We start from the raw sequence: 26852 nt of genomic DNA on the forward strand, positions 1-26852 counted from the left end.
TTCAGTTCCCAGTCAGGGCACACAAGAGAAGCACCCATCTGCTTCTCTACCCTTCCCCCTCTCCTTCCTCTCTATCTCTCTCTTCCCCTCCCACAGCCAAGGCTCCCCTGAAGCAAAGTTGGCCCAGGCACTAGAATGACTTTGGCCACAACAGAGCAATGCCCCAGATGGTCAGACCATCGCCTCCTGGTGGGCATGCCGAGTGGATCCAGGTCAGGCTCATTCAAGAGTCTGTCTGACTGCCTTCCTGCTTCTAACTTTGGAAAAATACAAACAAACAAAAAAACAAAAATAACAAAAAACTAGACAGCCACAAGAGAGATATGGAAGGAACATCAAGCAAGGGATAGAGCAAGTACAAAAGCCCTGAGGAAAGAACAAGTTTGGTATATGTGAGGGAAAGGAAAAGACTGGTATGGAGCCTTGTGATGAAGAAGTGAGAGTAATTGAGGATGGAGAGGTAGGGAGGAACCAGATCACATAGCCTTGTTAGTGTTATAGGAAGTCATTCCATTACTTTAAGGCAGAATGTGACATCATCTGATTTATGGATTAAAAAAAAATTTTAAAGATACATCTTCTATATTTTTATTTTTGACTTTAAAAAAATATAAAATAAACATAGAAAAAAATGAAAAAATCTTAAATGTATATAGCTCAATGAGTACCATATAGTGAACATACTTCCAAGTCAAGAAATAGAACATTACCAACTCCTTAGAAGTCCCCTGTTTCCCCCCCCAATCAATAGCCCCATGCTCCTCCCCAACAAAAAGATTTCTAACACCATAGGTTAGCTTTTAATATTTTTAACTTTATTTAGCTGGAACTATTCAGTATGTATTTTTTGGCATCTAGCTTATTGTGCTCAACATTATAATTGTGAGATTTATCCATGTTGCTGTGTGTAGTTTGTTCATTTTCATTGCTATGTAATAATCTATTGTGTGAATACACTACAAATTATACATTTTAATATGGATGGAGGCCCTGGCCGGTTGGCTCAGCGGTAGAGCATCGGCCTGGCATGCGGGGGACCCGGGTTCGATTCCCGGCCAGGGCACATAGGAGAAGCGCCCATTTGCTTCTCTACTCCCACCCCCTCCTTCCTCTCTGTCTCTCTCTTCCCCTCCCGCAGCGAGGCTCCATTGGAGCAAAGATGGCCTGGGCGCTGGGGATGGCTCCTCAGCCTCTGCCCCAGGCACTAGAGTGGCTCTAGTCGCAACAGAGCAACGCCCCGGAGGGGCAGAGCATCGCCCATGGTGGGCGTGCTGGGTGGATCCCGGTCGGGCGCATGCGGGAGTCTGTCTGACTGTCTCTCCCTGTTTCCAGCTTCAGAAAAATACAAAAAAAAAAAAAAAAAAAAAAAAAAAAAATATATATATATATATATATATATATATGGATGGATATTTGAGTTGTTTATAGTTTCGGTAACGAAAGATTGTGCTGGTATTCCCATATGTCCTTATTTCTGCTTGTTCTATGCCTAGGTATGAAATTGCTGGCACTGAATATGTGTATGTTTAGCTTCTATTAGACTTCCCAGGTGGTAGTATCAAGTTTCACTTCCACCTGCAGTGTATGAGAATTCCTTTGCTGCACATTCTCACCAATGCTTGATGGTCAATTATTTCAATTATAACCATTCTTTTTTTTATTATAACCATTCCATAAATGGCTTTTCATTTGCATTCCCCTGGTGACTACAGAGGTTGAGCACCTTTTTAATTGTTCACTGACAATTTTTGATATTGGGTCTCTTTTTTCTATTAGTTGTTTGTCTTTTCTTCATTTATATTTTTGGAGTTCTTTATATATTGTGGATATAAGACTTTTTTCAGTTATACATGGTACAAATGATTCTCCCGGTTTTACACTGGTAATGGTGTATATTATTAGTAAGTTGTTAGGTTTAATGTCCAATTTTCACTCTTTTTCTTTATAGTTAGCATTTTGTATCCTATTTAATAAATTCTGTATTCAAACAGCATAAAGATATTCTCCATAGTTGTTTTCTAGTAGCTTTTTCTGTTTCAATGTTTATATTTACATATTCTTCACCTGGAATTGATTTCTGTGTATATGTGAAGTAGGAGCTAAGTTTTAATTTTTTTAGTAAAAGAACAACCTCAGCAATTAAAAAGATTATAATTTTCCCTCAGCTCTGTGGTACAAACTCTATCATAAATCAAAGAGCTCTCTCTATATAAACCAAGGGTCATTTTCTGGACTCCCTATTTTGTTCCCTATTGTTTTATTACAATTTTACTAATACCAAATATTCTTACTATGGCTTTATAGTAAGTATTGATATGTAGCAGAGTAAGTAAGTACTCAGACTTCATTGTTCTAAATTATTTTGCTGTTCTTAGGCCTTTACATTTCCATATAATTTTAGAATCATCCTGTCAATTAAAAAAATTTTCTGAGATTTTGACTGAGTTAATATGTTTTGTAATATTGGAGTATTTCAATTCATGACATAGTATATCTTTTTATTACTTAGGTCTTCTCTGATCTTTCCACAGTATTTTGTAGTTTTCTGAAGTCTTATATATCTTTCGTTAGATTCATTCTAGGGTATTTAGTAGTTTTTGTTGCTACTATAAATTGTTTTTAATTAATTTTTTTGGCATCTGGCTTCTTGTGCTCAAGACAAGAATTAATAAATTGAATTTATTGGGGTGACCTTGGTTAATAACAGTACATAGGTTTCAGGTGTACCATTCTACAAGTTATCCTCTGTACACTGCACAGCACATTCACCACCCCAAGTCAGGTTCCCTTCTATCACCACTTACCCCCCTCTTTCCTCTTCTACTTCCCCAAGATATGGAAGCAGCCCAAGTGCTTGTGAGTAGGTGAGTGGTTAAGTTTACATAACAGAATACTATTCAGCTGTAAAAAAGACAGAAATTTTACCTTTTGCTATAGCATGGATGGACCTGGAAATTATTATGCTAAGTGAAATAAGCAGTCAGAGAAAGACAAGTACCATATGATTTCACTTACCTATATATTGAATCTAATGAGTAAAATTAACAAGCAATATAGAAACAGATTCATAGATTCAGAGAACAGACTGACAGCTGTCAGAGGGGAAGGAGGTTTGGGGCTGGGTAATAAAACTGAAAGGATTAAGCAAAGAAAGGAAAGATCATAGATATTAACAATAGTGTAATTAATTTAAAATTTCTATTTGTTACTGGTATATAGAAAGCCAATTAATTTTATCTCAGTTTAAGTTTATTTTTAATTTACTTATACAGTGTTACCTTGACACATGAGCACTTTAAATCACAAGCAATTTGGGAGATGAGCAGTCACTCATGGGGTTTTTGCTTTAAGTCACGAGCAGATATTTGAATCACGAGCTTCTGCCACCCTCCACTAGATGGCCTGCCGAACGTTCTGAAAGGGAGGAAGAAACAAACTTCCATGGAAGGGTTTTTGTTGAAACGGCCTCTAAATGAAAGTGAGGAAAGTGTGGCGAAAAAGCCAAAAGTCAGTGAAGAAAATGATGATTAAGCAAAGTAAAAAAATAACAATTACATTTAGCAATAAAGTTACATATCATACGTAGTGTGTAGGTTAAATTTTGCAATTAAATGTAGCGTTAAGTGTGTAGAGAGTAAGTTATGTTAAGTGATAGTGCACGAAATGAAAACCTCCTCCGCCAGTCTGCTCCCCCTCCACCAGCATCTTTGCCTGACCTTGAAGGTAAATACACTTCATAAACCAATTTATTTCTTTACATTCTCTCTTATTATGTGTGTGTGCATGTGTGTGTATTTGTTATTTATAAAGTATATTTTCTTATTTAAAAGCATATAAAACACAAAATTTGTGTAGTTTTGGGGAGCCAGAACAGATTAATTACATTCCCATTAATTTAAATGGAAAAATTCAATTTGACACATGAGCAAATTGAAACAAATTAAACTCATGTGTCAAGGTACCACTGTAGTAAACTTTACCCTTTTTGGTGTAAAAGTCTATAAGTTTTGACACATGCATAGAGTTCTGTAACCACCCAGATACAGAACAGTTTTATCACCTCCCCCCACCAAAATAAATAATAACCTACAAATTCCCTTTGCAGTCAAATTCTTTCCTCACCCTTAATCCCTAACAACACTGACCTATTTTCTGTAGCTGTAAGTTTAATTTCTTAACTGTCATATAAATGGAATTATACAGTATACAACCTTTTAAGTTTAGCTTCTTTCACTTAGCATAATGTGTGCAAGATTCATGTACATAGGGAGGGAAGCTCCAGTCTTTGTGAGGACTTGTGTATTTCACCCTTATTCTTTAGGGATAGCTCTTCAGGTCCTCAACCAAAAGCCAGGATTGTGTATGAGGGCCAACGCCTTTGGTGGGCCCTGCGATCCCATTCCCAGCTCCCTCCTGCTGACCTGTGAACATGTCAGGGGCTCTGCTCAGCTTCTCAACCAGCCATCCCCAGGTTTCACTTCAGAATCAGGATAGAGGGTAAAGCTGTCCTATATGTCACACTCACCTTTTTGGTTGTCTCTTCTTCCAGATGCTGACCCTGAAAATTCTTACTTTTGAAATCTTTAATGCATTTACAGTTTTAAAAAATATATTTTATTGAGCTTTCCTCATTTTTTTTCTCAGAAGGTGGTCTAAAACACCTTAGTCAGCCATTGTTGGAAGAGGAACATTCTTGATTGCTTCCTGGGAAAATGATTTTTGGATGGAAAGAGTAGAGTCAGAATGATTAAGATACTATTTTAGTATCCAAGTGACACTGATATTTCGCTTTCAAGGGTAGTATCAAAATAAGGAAAAAATTAGACATTTTTCTTATAAATTTTGGAAGTAGAGCTAGCAAAATGACTGATAGATGTTGGATATGGGAAAACAAGTATCATGGATGACTTTTAGGTTTTTGGCTAAAATAGCTGAATAATGATGGTGTCATTGACTTGGATGGGGAAGAGTGATGGCAAAGTAAGTTTGGGAGAGGTTAGGTAAGAATAAATGTGCAAATTAAAAATATGCTCTCTTCAGTATGCGTTTGTATCTATGTGAGCAGAGGTCTTATTTACTTATGTAGCTACTCTTATAAGTATTCTTTATTTCTTCATATCATTTCAGTTACTGCCTACTATTCTTCCATTTCAATCTGAAGGACTTTCTATTAGCATTTCTTGTGGAGCAGGCCCGCTAGTGACAAACTCCCTCAAGTTTTGCTTATCTGGGAATGTCTTGATTTCTCTTTCATTTTTGAGAATAAATTTGCTCAATATAGAAATCTTGGCTGATACTTTATTTGTCTTTCAGCACTTTAAATATGTTATCCCGCGACCTTCTGGCCTCTATGATTTTGGATGAGAAATTGGCTGTTAGCCTTATTGAGGATCCCTGTACATGATGATTCACTTTTCTCTTGTTGCTTTCAAGATTCAACAATTTTATTTTAATGTGTCTTGGTGTGGATCTCTTTGAATTTATCCTATTTAGAACTTGTGGAGCTTCTTGGAGGAATCTCAAGTTTGTGAAGTTTTTGGCAATTATTTCTTCTAATATTCTTTCTCCTTTTTCTCTTGTGCTGTAATTCCCATTGTGTATATTGGTATTCCTGATGGCATCTCACAGGTAACTTAGGTTCTGTTTGTTTTTTCATTTGTTTTTTTTTCTGCTCCTCAGACTGGATAATCTTAATTGTTCTATCTTCAAGTTTGCTGATTCGTTTTTTCTGCCTGTTCAGATCTGATGTTGAAAATATCATTTCAGTTATGGTACTTGCAACTTTAGAATTTTTCCTTGGTTGTTTTTATCATTTCTATCTCTTTATTGAAGTCTCTAACTGGTGGGACATTTTTCCCCTCGTTTTCTTTAGTTCTTTGTTCTTAATTTCCTTTAGCACATTGAAACTAACTAAAACAGTTGACTTAAAATCTTTGTCGCCCTGGCCAGTTGGCTCAGCGGTAGAGCGTCGGCCTAGCGTGCGGAAGACCTGGGCTCAATTCCCGGCCAGGGCATACAGGAGAAGCGCCCATTTGCTTCTCCACCCCTCCGCCGCGCCTTCCTCTCTGTCTCTCTCTTCCCCTCCCGCAGCCAAGGCTCCATTGGAGCAAAGATGGCCTGGGCGCTGGGGATGGCTCCTCGGCCTCTGCCTCAGGTGCTAGAGTGGCTCTGGTCACAACATGGCGATGCCCAGGATGGGCAGAGCATCGCCCCCTGGTGGACAGAGCGTCGCCCCATGGTGGGCGTGCCGGGTGGATCCCAGTCGGGCGCATGCGGGAGTCTGTCTGACTGTCTCTCCCTGTTTCCAGCTTCAGAAAAATGCAAAAAAAAAAAAATCTTTGTCTAGGCCCTGGCTGGTTGGCTCAGTGGTAGAGCATTGGCCCAGTGGGCAGAAGTCCCAGATTCGATTCCTGGCCAGGGCACACAGGAGAAGCATCCATCTGTTTTTCCACCCTTTCCCCTCTCCTTTCTCTTTTATCTCTCTCTTCCCCTCCCGCAGCGAGGTTCCATTGGAGCAAAAGTTGGCCCAGGCACTGAGGATGGCTCTATGGCCTCTGCCTCAGGTGCTAGAATGGCTCCGGTTGCAACAGAGCAGCGGCCCCAGGTGAGCAGAGCATCGCTCTCTGGCGGGTTTGCCTGGTGGATACCAGTTGAGTGCATGTGGAAGTCTGTCTCTCTGCCTCCCCACTTCTCACTTCAGAAAAATACCCCCCCAAAATCTTTGTCTAAAAAATCCAATATCTGAATTTCCTCAGGGAGAGTTTCTCTTCATTTCTTTTATCCTTTGAGTGAGCCATACTTTCTTGTTTCTTTGCATGTTTCATGATTCTTTGTTGAAAACTGAACATTTTGAATGTTATAATGGATAACTCTAGAAATCATGTTCTACTCTTACCAGGGTTTGTTGTTATTGCTTATAGTTTGTAATTTTTTATTGTTGTTTAGTGACTTTTCTAAGTTAGTTTTGTAAAGATTGCATTCTTTATTTTGTGGTCACTGAAGTTTCTGTTTGGTTATCTTAGTGGTCAGTTAATGAAATTCAACAGCAACTTCTTTAATTATTTTTATTTTATTTTATTTTATTTTATTTTATTTTTTTACAGAGACAGAGAGAGAGTCAGAGTGAGGGATAGACAGGGACAGACAGACAGGAACGGAGAGATGAGAAGCATCAGTCATTAGTTTTTCGTTGCGCATTGCGACACCTTACTTGTTCATTGATTGCTTTCTCATATGTGCCTTGACCATAGGCCTTCAGCAGACCGAGTAACCCCTTGCTTGAGCCAGCGACCTTGGGTCCAAGCTGGTGAATTTTTGCTCAAACCAGATGAGCCCATGCTCAAGCTGGTGACCTCGGGGTCTCGAACCTGGGTCTTCAGCATCCCAGTCTGATGCTCTATCCACTGCGCCACCGCCTGGTCAGGCATCAGCAACTTCTTTAAATCCTATCTTTGCAGATTGACTTTTCTGTGCTGGCATACTTTTTCAGTGCTTTTAGCCAGGCTGTTTAAACTCTACTTTAGCCTTTACTTACCACTTGTGCAGATCACAAACGTGAGCCACAGGTGAGCCAGAGGTGGAGGCTTAGGGTGTTTCAGGCTTTTCTAAACATAATTCCAACCCTGGGCATGCATGTGCCCTTTTATATTTCCTGGTGTACATGGAACCTTTCAAAGCCTTTATTACTACTCCATGTATTATTTTCCCAGCTTCTCTCTCCCCAGGCTTTTTTGTCTGTCTACTGTGTGGTCTGCTATCCCTTGCACCAGGTGATTATGTCTGGTATATTTCCCTTTAAATGCTTTTGACAAATGCTGCCAAGGACGCTGCTCTATCCCTAAGAAAGTTCCAACACGGATGAAACAAAGGCAAGCCCCTTAGCCAACCCAACCTTCAGGGAACCTCCAGATTGTCAAACTACACAACCACAATTCATTGAGAACAAAGCCCATATTACCCTCTCTTGTACAACAAGCTACACCAGGGACATGGGCTGCCACCCCCATGGATGCCACCAAGCTAGAGAGTGGGAGATGACAGGTGTGTAAGTGAAAATATCACAACACTCTCTTACCAAAATTTAGCAGTTTCTTCACTAAGCATTCCCTTGATTGTTGTAAGTTTTTAAGTTAGTTTCCAGAGCTCTATAAAGTTGATTTTGACATTATTTGCCAGATTAATTGGTGGTTTACTAAAAAGACAAAGTTCTGGGGTTCTCTACTCTGCTATTTTCTGTCGACTTCACTCCTGTCTTTTTATAATTTTAAAAAAGGTCATTTCTATTTAATTTTCTGTGAATTGCATGTTTACTTCCTTTGTCAATATTTTATTGGGTTATTAACTTTTAAAAATTCATTTATAGTTCTTTATTTAGTAGGTAATTGTCTTTCTGTGATAGGTGTTTTATGTATGTTTCCAGTTTGTCATTTGTCTTCTGTTGTTGCTTGTGACAGTTTTATCACTCAGGGCTTTTTGGTTTTTCTATTTATTTATTTATTTATTTTCAGAGATAGAGTGAGAGTCAGAGAGAGGGATAGATAGGGACAGACAGACAGGAACCGAGAGAGATGAAAAGCATCAATCATCAGTTTTTCGTTGGGACTCCTTAGTTGTTCATTGATTGCTTTCTCATATGTGCCTTGACCGTGGGCCTTCAGCCAACCGAGTAACCCCTTGCTCAAGCCAGAGACCTTGGATTCAAGCTGGTGAGCTTTTACTCACACCAGATGAGCCTGCGCTCAAGCTGGGGACCTCGGGGTCTCGAACCTGAGTCTTCCGCATCCCATGGGAACTTTATATTCTATTGGGATAAAGAAGTACAATTATCAATATTAATAAGTAAATTGTACAGTATGTTAGATAGTGAAGAGTGCTAAGGAAGAAAGCAAGGCAAGGAATTAGTGAGAATATTGAGGTGAAGGGATACAATTCTGAATAGGACAAAGAAAGTCTCACTGAGAAGGTGACAATTGCATAAGGAGGCGAGAAGTAACTTGTGTGGCTATCTGGGTAAAGAGCCAAGCAGGCAGGAGGAACAGCAAGAGCAAAGACCCTGAGGTTGGCCAGAGTGGCCAGAGCTCAGTAAGCAAAGTGAGACGCTCTATCCACTGCACCACCGCCTGGTCAGGCTGGTTTTTTCTTTTGTGTAGTTGAATTTATCAGTCATTTTTATCATGACTTCTAGACTTTTGAGTAATACTTATAAAAGGACTTTCCTGGTCAAAAGTTATAAAATGATTCTCCCATATTTTCTACCAGAAAATATGCTGTATATAATATGTAAACATAATAGTTTTGCCCACCATATTACATACATACATAAAATGATTCTTCCATATTTTCTACCAGAAATTTTATGGCTTAATTTTCTTCATATTTAAAATCTTGATCCATTTTAGGTTTATTTTGGTACTTAAGTTGTGATTATACAACCCTTTTAGTTGTGATTATCTAACCCTTTCCTTCCCAGATGTTCAGGCTCTTGAATGAGAAATACTTTTAAGTTTGTTTAGCAAATATTTACTGGTATCAAATAGCCTCTGAAGAATTCTGAGTAGTAAAATACTTAACATTGCTCTTGTTTTAAGATGACCTGGTTTCTAATCCTGGCCCTTGCCATTTAATTACTATATGAATTTGGGCAATTCATTCACCCAGTGGGAGCCTTCTGTTTCCTGGTTTGTAAACAGAATATCAATAGTTTTGCCCAGCATATTACATAGATTATTACAAAACTAACTAATATAGATTATTACCAAAACTGACAATGTCTCTGCCAAAAGCTTTTTTTTTTTTTTTTTTGTATTTTTCTGAAGCTGGAAACGGAGAGAGACAGTCAGACAGACTCCCACATGCGCCCGACCGGGATCCATCCGGCACGCCCACCAGGGGCGATGCTCTGCCCACCAGGGGGCGATGCTCTGCCCCTCCGGGGCGTCACTCTGCCGCGACCAGAGCCACTCTAGCGCCTGGGGCAGAGGCCAAGGAGCCATCCCCAGCGCCTGGGCCATCTTTGCTCCAATGGAACCTCAGCTGCAGGAGGGGAAGAGAGAGACAGAGAGGAAGGAGGAGGGGGTGGAAAAGCAAATGGGCGCTTCTCCTATGTGCCCTGGCCGGGAATCGAACCTGGGTCCCCGCATGCCAGGCCTACGCTCTACCGCTGAGCCAACTGGCCAGGGCCCTGCCAAAGGCTTTTGATGCTGCAAAATGCTAACCACAATATAAGGCTATAGTAGTGATAAGAATGAAAACCATAGCAACATTTTATATTTGGATGGTGCTTATTCCTGTCTAAGCGCAACAATCCTCCTAACCTGGCGTCAACCCAGCACAAGGTCTGGCGCGTAGCAGGTGCCTAATAAGTACTTGTTTGGATGTTTATTAAATCTCTATTGAATCTTTACTATTTTCCAAGGGCTACTATTCCACTGAACAAAACAAGCAAACAAGCACTCCAAACTCATGAATCCATGGAACTTATATTCTATTGGTATAAAGAAGTACAATTATCAATATTAATAAGTAAATTGTAGTGTATGTTAGTGAGGAATGCTAAGGAAGAAAGCGAGGCAGGGAATTAGTGAGAATATTGGGGTGAAGGGATACAATTCTGAGTAGGGTAGTCAAAGAATGTCTCACTGAGAAGGTGACAATTGCATAAAGGAGGTGAGAAGTAACTTGTGTGGCTATCTGGGTAAAGAGCCAAGCAGGCAGGAGGAACAGCAACAGCAAAGACCCTGAGGCTGGACGACAAGCACGGGCCAGAGTGGCCAGAGCTCAGTAAGCAAAGTGAGCATGTTGGAGAAGAATAAGAGCGGTAAAGGGGAGGAGGAAGGGGGCAGATCATGTGCAGCCTTGAAGAGCATTGGAGGCACTTAGGCATTTAATCTGTGAAATGGAGAAAGGCACTGGAGGGTTTCAGAGAGAGCAGTGACAAGACATGACTCAGATTGTAACAGGATCCCTCAGTCTGCTGTGCAGAGAATAGGCTGAAGAGGGGCCCGGGGATAAAGCAGAAGACCTATTAGGAGACACTTCCAGGCATCCGGGCAAGAAATGATGGAGGCTTGGACCATATTAATAAGTGTGAAGGGACAGGAAAACTGGTTGGACACTGAATCTTTCTTGAATGAAAAGCAGACAGGCTTGCTGATAGGTTGGATAGGATATGGGGTGTGAGAGAAAGAAAGGAGCTCAGGATGACTACAAAGTTTTTGTTGAATGGATGAGCAAATGAATCACTTGTTAACTGCATTTTGCATCTGAGGGACTCACCCATTCAAGTCGGTGCTGCATGGTGGTGGTGGAGGCCAGGCGAGAACTGCCTGCAGCTTTGACTCCACAGCAGCGGAGCTTTTGTCCCTGTGGAGGCAGGGCCTGCTGAGCGCCTGCCCACTTACTTGCTCCTTCTTGCAGAGGAAAGGCCCTGGAGGGGCTCAATCCCAACAGGCGGACAGCCTCACTCTCTGACTGCCCATTGGTGCTGCGGAAGCTCATCCGTAAGGAAGACATCCATGCTGGCTGCAAGTGCATAGTGAAAGCACCGCTGGTTTCTGACATAGAGCTGGAGCGCTTCCTGTTGGCGCCACGGGACCCCAGCCAGGTGCTGGTGTTCGGAATAGTGTCGCGCCAGAACCCCACCAGCACAGGACAGCTCCAGTGGTTGTTCAACACACTCTATAGTCACCAGCAGCAGGGCCGTGCCTCACCCTGCATCCAGGTGGGTCCAGACCCAGCAGAGGAGCCCCAGTGTCCGGGGGTGGGGAGGCAGGTGGTAGACCTCCAGGGAAGGCTAGGACTTCCTGAGCACCTGACTGAGAGGCTGCCTCTCTGCCTCAGCACATGGTCCTCTTTCACTCCTTTCTCCTTGAGATCTTTGCACACACTCTTCCTACTGTTTGCAGTGTTTCCCACTCATCCTCTGGTCCCAGGATGAATGTCACCACATCAAGGTAGGTGCCTTTTCTGACTTGAGACAAGTTTGTTTCTTCCAGAGCACTCACACAGTCTGTGGTTATGTACCTGTATGATTAGAGCAGAGCCACATTCACCACTAGATCCTCAGGGATGAGAAATGTTTGTAGACAGTGGCCGAGTACCTACTGTGCACCAGTCCTGTGCTCCACTGTTGACTTTGACATAGCTCTGGAGGGCGTCCCAACATGGTGGGGCAGTAACTACAGCAAACCCCAGTGAGGGCCAGGAAAGGACAAATCTCGGTGGGTAGGAATGGGAAGCAGAGGAACACCTCTCAGGACCCAGGAGAGTCTCCCAGGATAACAGGGTTTGGGCAGGTGGGTGAGTGTGTCTGGTAGAGGTAATGGCCTTTGTCGAGGCAAACAGGGAAAGGCCACTCAAGGTTCCAGTTCATTGTGGGTCAGCCAGTCAGGGACACATGGAACATACCCCACCTTCTTTCCAAAGAGTCGTTTCTAAATCTCATCATCACCCTGAGTCAGCAGCCATTCCAGCAGTGTTAGCACAGTTCAAAGGGTAGCCCTGTCCCCAGACCAACTGCAGCAAAGGATGCCATGTGAGCACAAGAGCAGCCCCTAATTCTGAGGTTTTGTGTACACCCTGGGGACACCCTCTCAAGCCTCGCTCCCAGGAGTACCGCCCTCCTGACATACCTACCCTCAGACCTGCACTCCAGCCAGTGCCAGAAGCTTGGCATTGGAAGGTTTTATTCTAGTCTCATATATGAAAGCCACTTAGGTTTTAAACTTAGTTTATTTCAGGGCTATTAATTGTTTAAGCACAGGAATGCCCAGTGGTGCAGCCCAGCCATGAGCAGCACGAATGGATCAGGGACTGGCCCGAGGTGGTTGAGGGCCGTGGCGGGTGGACAGCGGGATTGGAGGAATGCAGAGAGCAGCCCTGGAGGGTGGTCTCAGTGTGCACTGACTCGGGCTCCACCACTGAATGTCATAAGACAGAAACCTCCCCTGAAGTTCCCTTGCTTCGATGGCTGGAACACCAGGTGTGGTTCTGAGTTTCACATTTTAAACTGAAAGGCAGGACAACTGGAGGCATCTGAAATTAAAGGCAGATAAAACCAGAAAGTATCACATAAGCCATATTAATAGATCCATAGCATCCAGAAAGGAGAAAGAGAGCAGCTTTACTCTGGATTGACCAGGCCCTATCTCAAGTTTTGGGTTCGATTTAGTAGAATTGGATGGATTTAATGACTGGGAGGTGTCCAGAAGGACAGTCAGCAGGGGGACAGAAGTCAGAAGAGTCCTGGAAAAGGTTACACCCAGTAACACAGCTCCCGCCTTCGAATCTCCATTCGGTTTCTCTCAGGCAGAGGGAACAGGAATGTCCCAGAGACTCCAGAGGGCCAGGCTGGCAGTGGAGGTCACATGGTAGGACGGTCATCTCCATAACAGTTGTTACCAATAGAGGGCCCTCCGTGGGTCTGGAGACATTATCTGGCATGGCTATGGGAGGTATGCATGCAGATACTGAACAGCCCCTTGGAGTAGGAGATGAGAGGGGGTGTTGTATGGGACTCCAGGACTAGGTGGGAACCTGACCTGCCCGGGAATATAGGAATGTGACGCATCCTCTTGGCATGGGGGTGATGGGCATTCATTCTTTCGGCAGTGCCAGCGTGACCCCTACCGCCTACTGCAGTATGACCTGGACAGCCCCCTGCAGAAGGGCCCACCCCTGCTGGTGAAGAAGTATGCTGTGGTGCAGGGGATGGTTCTGGTGAGCCGGATCCCAGCAGGGGACCCCCACCAACGACCAGCCGCTCCAATCTCCATAACCCTACCCTTGTGGCATCACAGCTGCGGGAGCGGGGAGGATAGAGGGCCTGCGGGGTTCTCTCCCAGCCTGGCCTCCGGTCTCCAGCCTGACACCAGGTGGCCCCCGTTCCAAGAGACTGAAGGGACACTTGAAACTGGAAAGCCAAATTCTTTTCATTTGTTTGTTTTAAGTAACTTTTTACTAAAAATATTGCATTGTAAAAACATATACAGGGTGGGGCAAAAGTAGGTTTACAGTTGTGGGTTTGCGAAAGTTTATTCTTGTGTTATTATTAATTATTATGTTATTTTTTATGAATGACTATAAACCTACTTTCCCCACTCTGTACATTCATTGTGAAAATTTTGGAAAATACAATTTAGAACATAATTAACTTCATCATGTCACCCAGATTGCCTCATTTGTTAGCTGACAAGTGTGTGCTGGCCCCTGATTGGTCAGTATGGGGGAGGCCCTGGGCGACACCCATGCTCAGATTTTGGTATCTGGCCTTTTCAGTCTTTCTCTGACTTTTGGGCCCTCCTTTTCAAATTAAAGTGATATAAGCACTTCCCCATGCCTTAAAATAGTTTTTAATTGCTGTATAAGAATGTCATCTTAGTTTTTCTACCTGTGCTGCTTTTTGGTGGCCTTTTTGGGTTATTTTCTTTCTCTTATATTTCTTTTCTCTTTTTTTTCTCTCTTTCTCTCTCTCTCTTTCTCCCTTTCTTTCTTTCTTTCTTTCTTCTTTTTTTTTGTCATGACAAATAACACTAATGAGTATCCTTGCACAGAAATCTTTACTTGTTGGAGACTGACATGCGAGGGTGGGGACACAGAGATCTGTAGGACAAGAACCCTTCCCTTCTTGCCCTTAAGGGGCTCCCATCCCATGGGACCAGCTGATCAATGTATCAGAGTGGGTTTGAGGCCAGCTGCCTTGTAAGCAGGAAGACATCCTTGTGGCCCCCGAGTTCTGGGAGGTCTTATGTATGAAGTAACATTTGAGCTGGTTTGTCCAGCAGTGGGCAGAAGCTGGGATGATGGCCTCTGACCTGGGGGCCTAGACAGAGGACAGACTTAGCCACACCTCATGGTGGGTTTCAGAGAGAGTGCACTGAAGAGAGACCAACACCCCTTCCCTGGCTTCCAAAGAAAGGCCTGGATTCTGGCACAAGCTCTGAGAGCCAGGAGCACTGTCCCGGGACTCAGTGCTGGTGTGCTGAGGGCCTCTTCACTCTGCTTCCTTCCTGTCTGTCAGCAGATGTTTGCTGGGGGGAAGCTCCTTTTTGGGGGCTGCATTTTGAATGGATACGGCTTCAGCAAGCAGAATCTGCTGAAACAGATCTCCCGGACTCAACAAGACTGCAAGATGGGCTACTTCCTGCCAGAGAACTATAAATTTAGGTAAAACAGGAAAAACTCGGACTGAGGAAGGATGGGGGCAGCAAGGGAGGAGTGGAGTGGAGGGAGGAGGCTGCACTGTGGAAGAGGCACTGCTGAACTGAAGAGCAGTGAGGTAGGAGGGGGCAGAGATGGGGACCATGGTCTCCACCTGCGGTCCACAGTAGAAGCTGGCATCGGAGGACTTTGCAGGTGGGCGAGGGGGGGGGTGTAAACAGGCTGTAAGGGGGTGACCAAGGCTGTGCTGTTGGTTTCTTTGGGACACAAGCTTGGGAGAAGGGCCCTCTTGGAGAAGGAGGGACATGACCGTTTGCCCAGTGTTGGTTGTTGTAGGAGAAATAATGGAGACAGGCATTAGGCAGGGGCCCTAGTGACACCCTCACCTTTTGTCCCTTTGGACCCCACCCCACCCCACTCCATCCCATCCTGTGTGCAATCCAAGTTCTGCTTCTATTTTGTTTATCAGCAGGTCCACATAGACAAGGCTCATTAATGAAGTGATCTTAGGTCCTTGAAATAGGAAGTGGTGTGGCCTGGTTTAAGTCTGCCTCTCGGCCTCTGAGCTCTGGTTTTTCGAGCAGGTGATGCCCGTTACTGAGCACCACCTGGGCCCAGCTTGGATGGGAAGAGCAAAGATAATTTCTCGGCTCAAGAAGCATGCAGCCTGGTCCAGGGAAGGAGTCTGGGGTCATGTCATTGCTGAAGGCTATATTAGGAGAAAGGAGCAAATTCTAGAATGCCTGGGCCATATGGGGGTACCGAAGAAAACTGAGTGGCTCAGAGGTCCCAAGACAGGGCTAGATCCCTGCTCTGCTCTCTACTAGCTGTGTGACCATGGGCTAATCCGTTTGCCTTCCTAATCCTACTTTCCTCACCTTTAAAACGAGGGTAATAACGCCCACCTCAGAGGGTTGCTGTGAGGACCTTATGGAAGTACATTTGCCGAAGTGCTTTATAAACCTGTGTGTAGACGTGGGCTTGCCTATGATTGCATTCCCACTGCATAGAGCTGGGCATCCCCACTCTCACCTGGCCCCACACTTTCTAGGAGTCCTGACAGCAGTCTCTTCTTGTGTGCTGAGTTTGGGGCTTGTCAGAATGTCTGCCTGACCTGAATGAGGTTTGAAATGCTTAGTGGAGAAGGCAGGGTCAGAGGAGGCTACGGATGTTAGGAAGGGCAGATGCTGGCAGGTGCAGAGAAAAGTGACTGAACCCCCGAGGCCTGAGACTCAAAGAGGGAGGGCTTGGAGGTCCTCGACTGACAATTCTAGAGAAAAAGGAAGACAGAGGCAGTGGGGTTACTCAGTTTAAGTAAGAAATACACCAAAGACCAGAGAGGTCAGGAGAGGACACCATTAGGAAGGCCCAACATGTGGATGAGCTGAGGCCAAAGATGACAAGCAAAGACATTTTCAGAGACATTCAGAAGCCCAGTCTGCCACTTAGGGATGTGGTAGATGGGGAGTGGGGGTTGCCAAAAACTAGTTACAAAAAGACATAGCTCTTATTTGGCTTCTGCTGTCCTCCAAAGGAGGATGACCTTTAATGGGGAAGGGAAACCTATCCCTAACATAGGTGAGAGGGCAGGAAAAGGAGTCTGGCTACCTCTTGTAGCTGTGTGAACTCAGCAAATCATTTACCCTCTCTGTGCCTCAGCAGAAATAAGCATAGTTTTTACCTGTCTTGTGTAGTAAGGATTAGGTGAGTCAATACATGTGATATGCTGGCACATCACTAACATTTAGTGCAAGGTTACAAATTACAGTTGTCAGTGCTATTATTAGAAGCAGTAAGATGAGTTCCAGGCTTCTAATTTCTTATAACCAAGGGTTCTGAAAGGACTTAATGGTATATTTATGACAGTTTTCCAAAATTTTTGAGGGATAGTGGTGAAAGAATCAGAAAACTATACACACACATACAAACACACAAACACAGCACAGATGGTTTAGGTTATTGAAAGTGGAAAGAGGCTGATTCCTGAAATTATAAACCAGCAGGACTCTTTCTAATTCTAGAATGCCTTATTAGGTTGACAGTTTGAAAACACAGAGAAAGGGAATGGAATCTCTACAAGAAAATGTTGCCATAACAACAGTTATCTATAGCTGTGAAACTACCACTCAAAGCTTAGTGTTGCAAAAACAATGCAATATTTGTTATTATTGTCTCTGACAGTTGGGGGAGCCTACTGCGCTCAGCTTGGCGGTTCTTGCTTGAGTCTCTTGTGTAGTTGCATCCAGACGTTGACTGGATCTGGAGTCCTCTCAAAGGCTTGCGTATTCACATCGCTGGTGGTCGATACCGGCTATCAGCTGAAACACATGCAGCCTCTCCATGTAGCCTACCGTTCCTCACAACATGGGGGCTGGCTTCCAAGTGCAAGGTACCAAGAAAGCCAGGTGGGAGCTTCATTGCCTTTTATGTTTCGGCCTCGTGAGTCTTTTAGCACCACCTTCCCCTGCACGTGGGTACCTAGGGTCAGCCCATGTTCAAGGGACAGGAACAAGACCCCACTTTTTGATGGGAGGACTGTTGAAGAACTTGGGGGTGTGCTTTAAAGCCATCCCCGACCCTAATTCCTATTCCAGCAGGGCAACTAGATCAGTGGTGAGAGACATGCCGTCAGCCTGGATTGCCTGGATTCAGGAAGTCACTGAGTGAGAGTTCTTGATGTCTTTATGGACAAGATGGATACACGTAGCTCAGGCAGCCATTATTCAGCCTACACCCAGTGAGCAGTGATCACTGGCAGCCTGAAGGGCGGACCTCTGTGCTTGGCCTGCCCACTTGTTTCCTAATTATATAAAACTTGGATGAGTGAATGAAGGCTTGCTGCTCAGTTGTGCAGAGGGGTAGAGATGACAGAATCGAGGTTGGCAGTACACTCCAAACCAGGGGTGGTTTGAAAGGAAGAAGAACAAATGTTCGCCTTTAAGTTTGGAAGGTTTATGATCAGTGGGATGCGGAAGTCCTAGCATGACAGACTATTATGCTGGAAAAAAAAATCTTAGGAGGCAGAAGTATCAGTGTATAATGCAAGGGAGGTGTGTCGCACCTGGAGTGCTAATGTTTCGTCTCTGGGTCTTCTGCTTCAAGGATGTTGGCAGCCAGCTGCGCACTTGGAGCTGTAGGCATGGGGCGGTGAGGCTCACTTCCCTTGGGAACCCTGTCTTCCTCACCTAGAGTTTTAATCTGCTTGCTTTCGTACAGCCATGGGTCGGGAGGGATGGGAGAAAAGTTGAGTCAACAGAGTAAATGCAGGGAGCTGGTGGAGCTGGAAGCCAGATCGGGAAAGGCTGGGCCGGTCACTGGGCTGCGGGCACTTCGGCCTTCTCCTTCCTCAGAGGAGCTGGCCGCCGAGATCATCCTCAGTCTGGGCCTGGGTGAAGTCCCTGAGGAGAAGCAAGGGCTGTAAGCAAGAAGAGCTGGGTCTGTCCATGCCTAGTGAAGGAGCCTCCCTCTCAGCGAGGGAGCCCCCAAGGCAAGGGCTTCAACGCCCAGCCTCTCTACTGTGACAGCACCAGTCCCATTCTCACTCTGCCCACCGGAACATCCCCACCTGCTCCACTAACCTGTCCACAGCTGTGCCACTACCTGGAATTCCAGCGTGAGTGTGTGCCTCCCCCAGGTTTCCTGGGGTGCTCCCTGGTGCAGCTCCTTCCTCGTGTGGGAAGGAGGCTCGATGCCCAGCCAGCCCGGCTGAGTGGGGGGTGGGCAAGGAGAGGGAGCCTTTGTGATGGTGGGGCCTCGGGGGCTGCCTTTGACCCCAGGTCTGGGCTGAGTGGGGCTGTACCAGGAAAAGACCCAAAGAAGGCTCCTGACTCCAGGACTGACCTGGAGACCAGGGCTCATTCGGCTTAGAGCCCCACCAGCCCTGTGTCTCCTTTCCTTTGTTTATCAAGCAGCTAGGGGCCCCCCACCCCTGTGGTAACCCTGCACTGGGCACTGGGTTCATCCAGGCTGGGCCCCTCCTTGTCCTCTTGGCTTCTACAGCTTGGGGATGGGATTCCAGAGGTGGGTACATTGCTACAGGGACGCATAGGGCTCATCCTCCCCCAGCCAAGTTCTGGGCTCCCAAATGGAGGGCACAGGAGCCCCAACAAGGGTATGCTCAGCAGGTTGGATAGTCAGGAAAGCTCCTGGCCATCCAGAAGGACAAGCAGAATACACATGGGGTGGTGACTTGAGAAGGTGGCCCATCTTATGAGTCTGGGTTTCATCCACCTGACCACTGGGTGGCTGCTCTTCCCCTACTTCCTCATTGGCCTGGTGAGTCCTCATGGCCAAGAGAAGCCATGCTGTTTGCTGACTCTGAACTTTGTGCCCAAGACCAGAGGCACATTGCACTGCAGTGGGGACCAGTCAGGAAAGGGTGTGATGTAGGGGAGGAGGGCAGAGGGCAGGAAAGGCTGGCCAGGCAGAGAGAACAGTGAGACACTCCCTCCCCCCAGAACATCAGGAAGCTCAGAGTGCGAGTAGCCCCTGGAGGGAAGTGGTGGAGGTGGGCCCCGTGTTAGACAGAGTCAAGATTAGCCCACCTGATCCTCACCAAGGCGGCCTTCCCCCTTCCAGATGCAGCCAGGAGCTGCAGGGGCTTTGAGTAGGAGGGTGCCCCGGGCAGCTTTGTGAAGAAGAGGCCCTGGCTGTCTCTAGAACAGCGGTTCTCAACCTGTGGGTCGCGACCCCGACGGGGTCGAACGACCAAAACAGAGGGGTCGCCTAAAGCCATCGGAAAATCGCTGCTCTAGAAGATGCCCTGAAATGATAAGACCAGATGGGGCTGGAGCCTTTGACATACCCTGGGGATTGGGACCTCTTGGACAAACTGGTGCCCACAGCCCAGGGACAGAGTTAATTCACAGAAAGACGAGATTGTCCCCTGCTAGCTGGTTAGCTCCCCAAGTACTAATATACCTCCTTTGCCATCACAGTCTGGGCCTGGTGGAGGGCTGGTGGGGGCTCCAGGTGGTGCCCCTCCCCATCCTGTCTCACTGATTCCCACGGAACCTGCGATGGCAGCTTCTACCTGGGCATCTTTCCCCTGTGCCCCACTGGGCTTGACTCCATTTCTCCATTTAGCTGTGCTTTCAGTTTCTAAGAAATGCTGAGCCACAGCCCATCCCAGGAGCAGAGGCGGTTGGGTGGGGTGAGGAGGGCCCTAGGGCCACCCTGCCTCCTTTCCAGCCTGTTCACTGCAGTTTCAGCCCAGAAAGTCTCAAGAGACCTACTCCTGGGGTTCTGCTTTCCTGCCACCTCTGTGCACATGGGACTTGAAGGAGACAGGGAGAAAGCCTGATCCAAGCCTCGGGGCCTCAGAGCACAGATTCGCCATGTTGGCAATGCAGTCCCTGCCACCTTGACCTGCCTTTGCTGTGCTGCCACAGGGCCAGCTGACAGCCCAGCACAGGGCCGTGGAGAGAGGGGAGTGAAGCCATAGACTCCAAGCCCAGCTGCAGGGCGATGTGGGAATCTGGGAGGCGAGCCTCCGACAGAGAAACTAATCCTACTTTCCTCACCTTTAAAACGAGGGTAATAACGCCCACCTCAGAGGGTTGCTGTGAGGACCTTATGGAAGTACATTTGCTGAAGTGCTTTATAAACCTGTGTGTAGACGTGGGCTTGCCTAGGATTGCATTCCCACTGCATAGAGCTGGGCATCCCCACTCTCACCTGGCCCCACACTTTCTAGGAGTCCTGACAGCAGTCTCTTCTTGTGTGCTGAGTTTGGGGCTTGTCAGAATGTCTGCCTGACCTGAATGAGGTTTGCCAAGGCGAGGAGCCCCTAGTGCTCTCCCTTTGGGGCAAAGAGCCAGAGAGAACAGGGATGAGCCCTGAAGAGGCAGGGTGCCGGGCCATGCCACAGACATGGCTTTAGACATGTCACTTGCCCTCCCTGGACCTCAGCTGTCTCCCTGTGAATTGAGGACATCATTCCTTCAGGACCAGTCTTAGAGGCTTGAGTTGAGAGAATCAAAAGCTGGAATAGATGATGCACCCTATACTGACAAAATGTCATGTGCCCTGTGAAGTGCAAAGCCCAGGGTCAACTGTCACATGCCCAGCCAACCATGGAGCACCTTCCAAACTACCGTGGCATCCATACAAGAAAAAGTCCTTTGCAAAGTGCCACGTGCCCAACAAGTCACCAAGGGCTTTGGAAGCTGCGATGCAGCCTGTAACCTGCGAAGTGTTTTGTGAACTGCTGTGTGCCCCCTGTCCAGACTGGAAGATGGGCCCGCTCCACAGCCTTTCGTAAGCTGGGAGCCCTGTGCCGTGCTTTCAAAGCTGCAGTGGACTCTGTACCCTGCAGAGCACTCTGTAAACCACAAGACACTATAAATGACAAAGTGCCTTATAAACTGTCAAGTGCTCTATCAAGTGCAGAGTACATTACAGAGTGGAAAGGCGCAGTGCTATGTTAATGTCTATGTAACACTCAATAGGCTTTGTAAACTGTAAAGTGCCATTCATATATGAGGGAAAGGCCTTCACAGTCATGCTGCTTGGTAGCACTCCTACCATGCCCACTTAGAAGAGGCAGGAGGAGGCTGAATAGGAGCAGGAGGATCAGGGCGAAGGGTGAGGGGACAGAAAACAGGAAGGGGAGGGCCAGGGAGCAGTGTCAGGAGCCCTGGGTCTGTTCTCAAGCCAGCTGTGCTGGGAACCCATACCCTCCTCAGCAGTCCCTGCCAGGACCCCTCTAAGGATGGCGATGGAAAGAGTAGGCCTGTGTCCAGGGAGGAGCCAGCCTCTACCAGGCCCTCTACAGTGGTGCTTCTCTGGGGAGGGCACTCCACCCCTGCCAGCTGCTCATGCCAGCACCTTCCCTCAGCCAAGGAAGCCCACCTAGAGCCTGCCTTCCGAGGCTATGCTCACTCTGTCCTAGGTGCCTCTACAGTTCTTGCAAAAGAGGCATCAAGCCAGGTCCTGGAGAGAGTGTGAGCTCTGTGTGTGCCCAAGTACAGGGCATGGCAGAGCTGGCCCTCGACACTGCCTCCCTGTCCTGAGTTGCCTCCCTACTTCCACAGCCAGGCAGCTGCCCCTACCCTGCCATGGTGGTTCTCAGCAAGGGTTCGGTTCAGCTCCAAGGTTTTGTGGCACTATAAGCCTGTTGCTGACCTGCTCGGGGTCAAGCCACTCTGTTAGGGAACCCAGAGACATGTGAGGTATATTCCAGGCCTGGTTGGCAAGATAAGACTTGTCAGCTTATGGCAAGGAGGAAGTAGAACCCTGCCAGAATGAGGCAATGCCCAGGCTCTTCATGTTAAGATATTACCGCGGAGCGTTCAGGGGGAGTCCTGGGAAGACCTGTGGGATTAGGGTCCTTTGCTGAAGGATAAAGCAGACCCTGAATAGGAGAGGGCATGTTGTGGGAGGCTTCCGTGACTTGCTCACACAGGCAGTGGGGAGCCACTAAAGGTTCTTGAGCTGGGGAGAAGCTTGCTCGGAATTGGCCCTTAGACTCAGGAATCTGGCAGGGACTAGGTTGGGACTAACCAGGATGTCGAAACCTGCTTACAGGAGCGGTGGGGATGGAGGAAGGTGGCTTTAAAGCCACCTCTCTGCTATCCTAGGAACCACCAGAAAGGGCTGAGTGGGGACAGGTTATCCTCCTGAAGTGTGGGCCGGGGGCTCAGGAAAAGGGGACTGACCTTGATGCCGTGGAGAGGTGGGCTTCCTCTCTGTCAAGGGCCAAGCAGTATTTGCTGACACTTCCCTTTCATTGAAATGAGTAAAAGGTTTTTGAAATTGCTTGAGGGACTGGCCTGTTGCAGCCCGTCAGATGGCCTTTTCTATTTATCCCTGATGAAGGATGGCACCCATCTCTAGAGCATTCTTCCAGGGAAGCACCTGACCTGCTATCAGTAAGAACAGGAGTGGTTCTGTCACCCCAGCAGAAAAAGCCTCCCTGTGTCACTTCCTTTCCTCTGACGTCCCTGTCATTTGAGTCGTTTGTTCATTCACTCACTTATACCTACTGAGAGCCATGCCAAGTTGCTAAGATCAAACCCTCCCCTCAATTGACTGAAGTTAGAGCTATGAACCCTGCACCATAATAAGCAGTGGAGGAAATGACCCTATGAGAGTTCCAGGAGGGCTTCCCAGAGGACGTGACATGGGAACCTGACCTTGAAGGATGAATAGAAGGCCCAGGAGAAAGGAGAGGGGAAAAGGCACTTTTGGCAGAGGCTAAGATGGGCAAAGGCAAGGTGCACTTTGGGAACCAGGGAACAGAATGACTATGGATTTAGTGGAGGCTACCAAGGAGGCTATTAGAAAAACGTGCTGGTGGTTTGGGGTTAAGTTCTGATGGGCTTTAAGCTGGGTATCACTCCAGGGAGTTGGGACTCATCCTTGGAGAAGTTGGGGAGCCACACACTAGGTTTAAACAGGAGAGACAAGGCCAGAGCAGGGAAGATGAGCCCTCAGGCAGCAGCATGGACACTGGGTGGGAACGGCTGAGGTTGGAGCAGGGAGGAGGCCGTGCTCTGGATGGGTCACGTCAGGCTTGGAAGGAGTGAGGAGCTGGCTGTAAGCTCAGGCCTGGTATTCATTCCTGGAGCCTAGCTCAGGGAGTAGGTTCTCAGTAAATACTCATGATGTAAATGAATGAATGATAACATTTAGGGGAACCAAGCTTCTTTCTGGGCTTCCCCCCTGTAGTCCCCAAGTACCCTCTGCCACGCATAGAGTTCAAGGACCTCCTCCCCATTCACCCTGGGCTGAGACCCTGCAGGAGGGCCCCGGAGGAGCCCATCAGCCTGGCCCTGCTGCTGCCCTTGGGAGTAGCAGAGATGGATACACCCCTACGCTCAGCCCAGAAACTGCCACAAGCCACCCAAAGACCTAAGCTCCCAAAGGGCTTCAGGTAGGCCTTTGCCCTTGTTCCCATTGCAGCGTTGTGAAGGGTCCCGGGATCCCGCCGCAGTGTGGGGAGGGGTCACTCATGTAGGTTCTCCCCACGGGGCAGGGTGGCAGAATGAGCTATAAAGGGAGACATTAGTTTGCTAGATGCAAACATTCTGAATATACCCACATTCTGTGACCCTGTTTTGGTATTCTTACATTTTTTGTTTGTCTGGGACCCTCACAATGATGGAAGAGGCCTCCCTCGCCCCTCTTTCCTTGTGTCTTGTCTCTGAAATGTCCTTCCCTTAAACTAGTTACATAGCAGGGGCTTGATAAATACGGAGAGACAAGGAATGAAAAGGCTGGTCCAGTCTCGGCCGTGAACCTACCACGTGCCCTGCAGCTCCCCTGTTTCTGCTCTTGTCAGTAAAATGGGGACCCTGAGTTTCCTGTCTCATGGGGCTGCTGTGATGCTCAAAACCCTCTTGTAACTGGAAGTGTTTGTAATCAGTGAATGGCTAGAAAGCCTTGAGCTGTGGTGCAAAGGTGAGGAGTGGCCGTGCTTGTTAGTTTCTTAGAACGATGTAACACCATTCCACAAACTGAGTAGCTTAATCAGAAATTGTCTTGTGGATAGGGAGGCCAGAAGTCAGAGATGAAGGTGTGGGCAGGCCAGGCTCCCTCTAAGGGTATGAGAGTGGGATCTATTCCCGCCCCCCAAGCTTCTGGCCACTCCTAGGCTGTGGCAGCACCACTCATCTTCACATGGCGTCCCCCCGTGTGCATGTCTGTGTCCACATGTCCCCGTTTTAAAAGGATACCAGGTATATTAAATAGGGGCCCACCCTACTCTGGTATGACTTCTTTGCAACTCCTTACATCTGCAGTGACCGAGCCTATTTCCTACATTCTGGGACACTAAGGGTTAGGACTTCAGTACATGAATTTTGGGGGGACACAAGCAATGGCACTGTACATCATGATTTATTCCTGTCCTTCACTGCTCTCTTGATGGTCAGGCTGGATGTACAGGTATCATGGACACAGAGTTAGGGCAATTCCAGCCTTAAAAAGAAGCCAGGAAAGCCAACCTCCAGTGAGTCCCGGGGTCACCAGGGGTCAGGTTTTCCCTTCACCCAGCCCAGGAGAAGCAGCTGCGCCCTCTTCACTCTAGGAGCTGGCACACTGAAGGGGCAGCTCTGAGTGAGGGCCTCTGGCCCAGGCACCCCCGCTCTAGGCCCCCTCTGACCAGGCCTCCACTGAGCGCTGCCCCCACCCGCCTTCCTTGCAGCACTTCTCCCTCCGTCCTGGGCCTGGACGACCCTGATGCAGCCAAGAGACTAGTGTCGGAAGAAATCCAAGGAAGCGCCTCCTCGGTGACCATAGGGGACAAGGCGGAGGCATCTTCTGATGAAGCCGAGAAGAAGTAGGTGGCCTCCCTGGCCCGGGGCTGAGGGAACCTCCTGTGGTCACAGAATAGGCATGGCTCACAGGGGCCACACGGGACTGAGTGACTGTGGGCGGTCACATCCCCCCGGGCATGGGTCACCTCCAACAATCCCTGACCTCGGGCCTGCTTTACCAACACACTGCCCAGTTGTTCTCCCTGGAGCTGCTGGCAGTGGTCTGGCTGGTGGAGATTGAGGCCCTTAAGCTTTTTGGTGGAACTCCACAGCCCAGACCCATCTGTCTGTGAGAGAAAAGTAGAGCCTGCCGGCTGTCTCTCTGTAAAAAACTTCCTAGATCTGTCAAGTCCACTAACTTGGCCAGGTTCACTGTGAAGCAAATCATGTTTTCTGCAACGCATGAAAAATCACATATTTCCCATGAAGATAGAAAAGCAAAACTGTGAGCACCTAGAAAGTCACAGGTGCCACCAGGACCCCCAAGTTGCAGTGATACCCAGAGAACCTCAGCTGTGCAAGATGGAGGGCCCCACCCACCTGGGCCCAGGCCAGGGCAGGGCTGGGAGCATTGTTCAGATCAGTTCAGTCCACCCATTTTCCAGCATTTGCTTCTCTCTGTTTGGATTTTTAGGGCGAAAGCTTCTGACATTGATCTGCATCCTCACAGCAAAGACAGGGAGGGCAGTAAGAAGATAGACACTGGGAAGAAACCGGCCTCCAAGAAGTGATGTGGGACCCTTGACCACCAGAGTACAGGCCTGGGTGCTGCAGCTCCTCCCTCGCCCACCCAGCCCCCTACTCTGCCTCCCCAGCCCCCACCCCCTTTCTCTAAGCCTCTACATAATAAACAAGCATGCCTCCAGCATCTAGGTCAGTCCATGGGCTAGGCTGGCTCCACAAGGCCAGAGGCCCCCAGCAGCCCTGGTCCAGGCTCAGTCCTTGGACACTTGGTTGCCCCAACCCAGAGGTTCTTCTTGGCCAGTGAAGTCAGCCCACATTCTCCCTCTTCCAGAGGCACAAGCCTGACAAGAGGCCAAGCCAAACGAGACGTTACCCGTGGGGAGGTCTGCCATCAGACTTAACTGTGCCCCCCTCCCCTTCACTGGGTAGGAATGGCTCAATGGTGGGAAACAAGGTGTGAGAGAGAAGAGGGAGGGGGGGACAGGAAGAGAAAAGTGGAGTACAGGGAGAAGAGACTAAGGGAGAGGTGAGGAGGCAGATGAGAAGGGAGAGCACAGAAGGGAGTGGGAGGAGGAAGAAATGAGGGAGGAGGGAGAATAAAGGGCAGATGGAAAGAGACAGAGAAAGCCATGAGCTGGAACAGATAAAGCAGTGACAGTGATACCTGGGAATCCTTTGGTGGCACTCAGAAAGCCAGAGAACCTGCTGCCCCTGTGTGCTAATGGTCCCGTTTAGCCCACCCTCAGTGCCCAA

The 26852-nt window shown here is 47.5% G+C and overlaps 1 protein-coding gene across 1 annotated transcript in view; it reads left to right on the top strand.

The window, feature by feature from the left end:
• C10H3orf20 (chromosome 10 C3orf20 homolog) overlaps positions 1 to 26172 on the top strand; it is an 89196-nt gene extending 63024 nt beyond the window's left edge. The window contains exons 12-16 of the mRNA XM_066351240.1: positions 11416 to 11719; positions 13609 to 13716; positions 15020 to 15162; positions 25304 to 25438; positions 26050 to 26172. Of these exons, the coding sequence (XP_066207337.1) occupies positions 11416 to 11719; positions 13609 to 13716; positions 15020 to 15162; positions 25304 to 25438; positions 26050 to 26146 (787 nt within the window). The 3' untranslated portion in view covers positions 26147 to 26172. The remainder of the gene's footprint in view (positions 1 to 11415; positions 11720 to 13608; positions 13717 to 15019; positions 15163 to 25303; positions 25439 to 26049) is intronic.
• The last annotated feature ends 680 nt before the right edge of the window (positions 26173 to 26852 follow it).

This window comes from Saccopteryx leptura, chromosome 10 (assembly GCF_036850995.1).
Source record: "Saccopteryx leptura isolate mSacLep1 chromosome 10, mSacLep1_pri_phased_curated, whole genome shotgun sequence".
Taxonomy (NCBI): domain Eukaryota; kingdom Metazoa; phylum Chordata; class Mammalia; order Chiroptera; family Emballonuridae; genus Saccopteryx; species Saccopteryx leptura.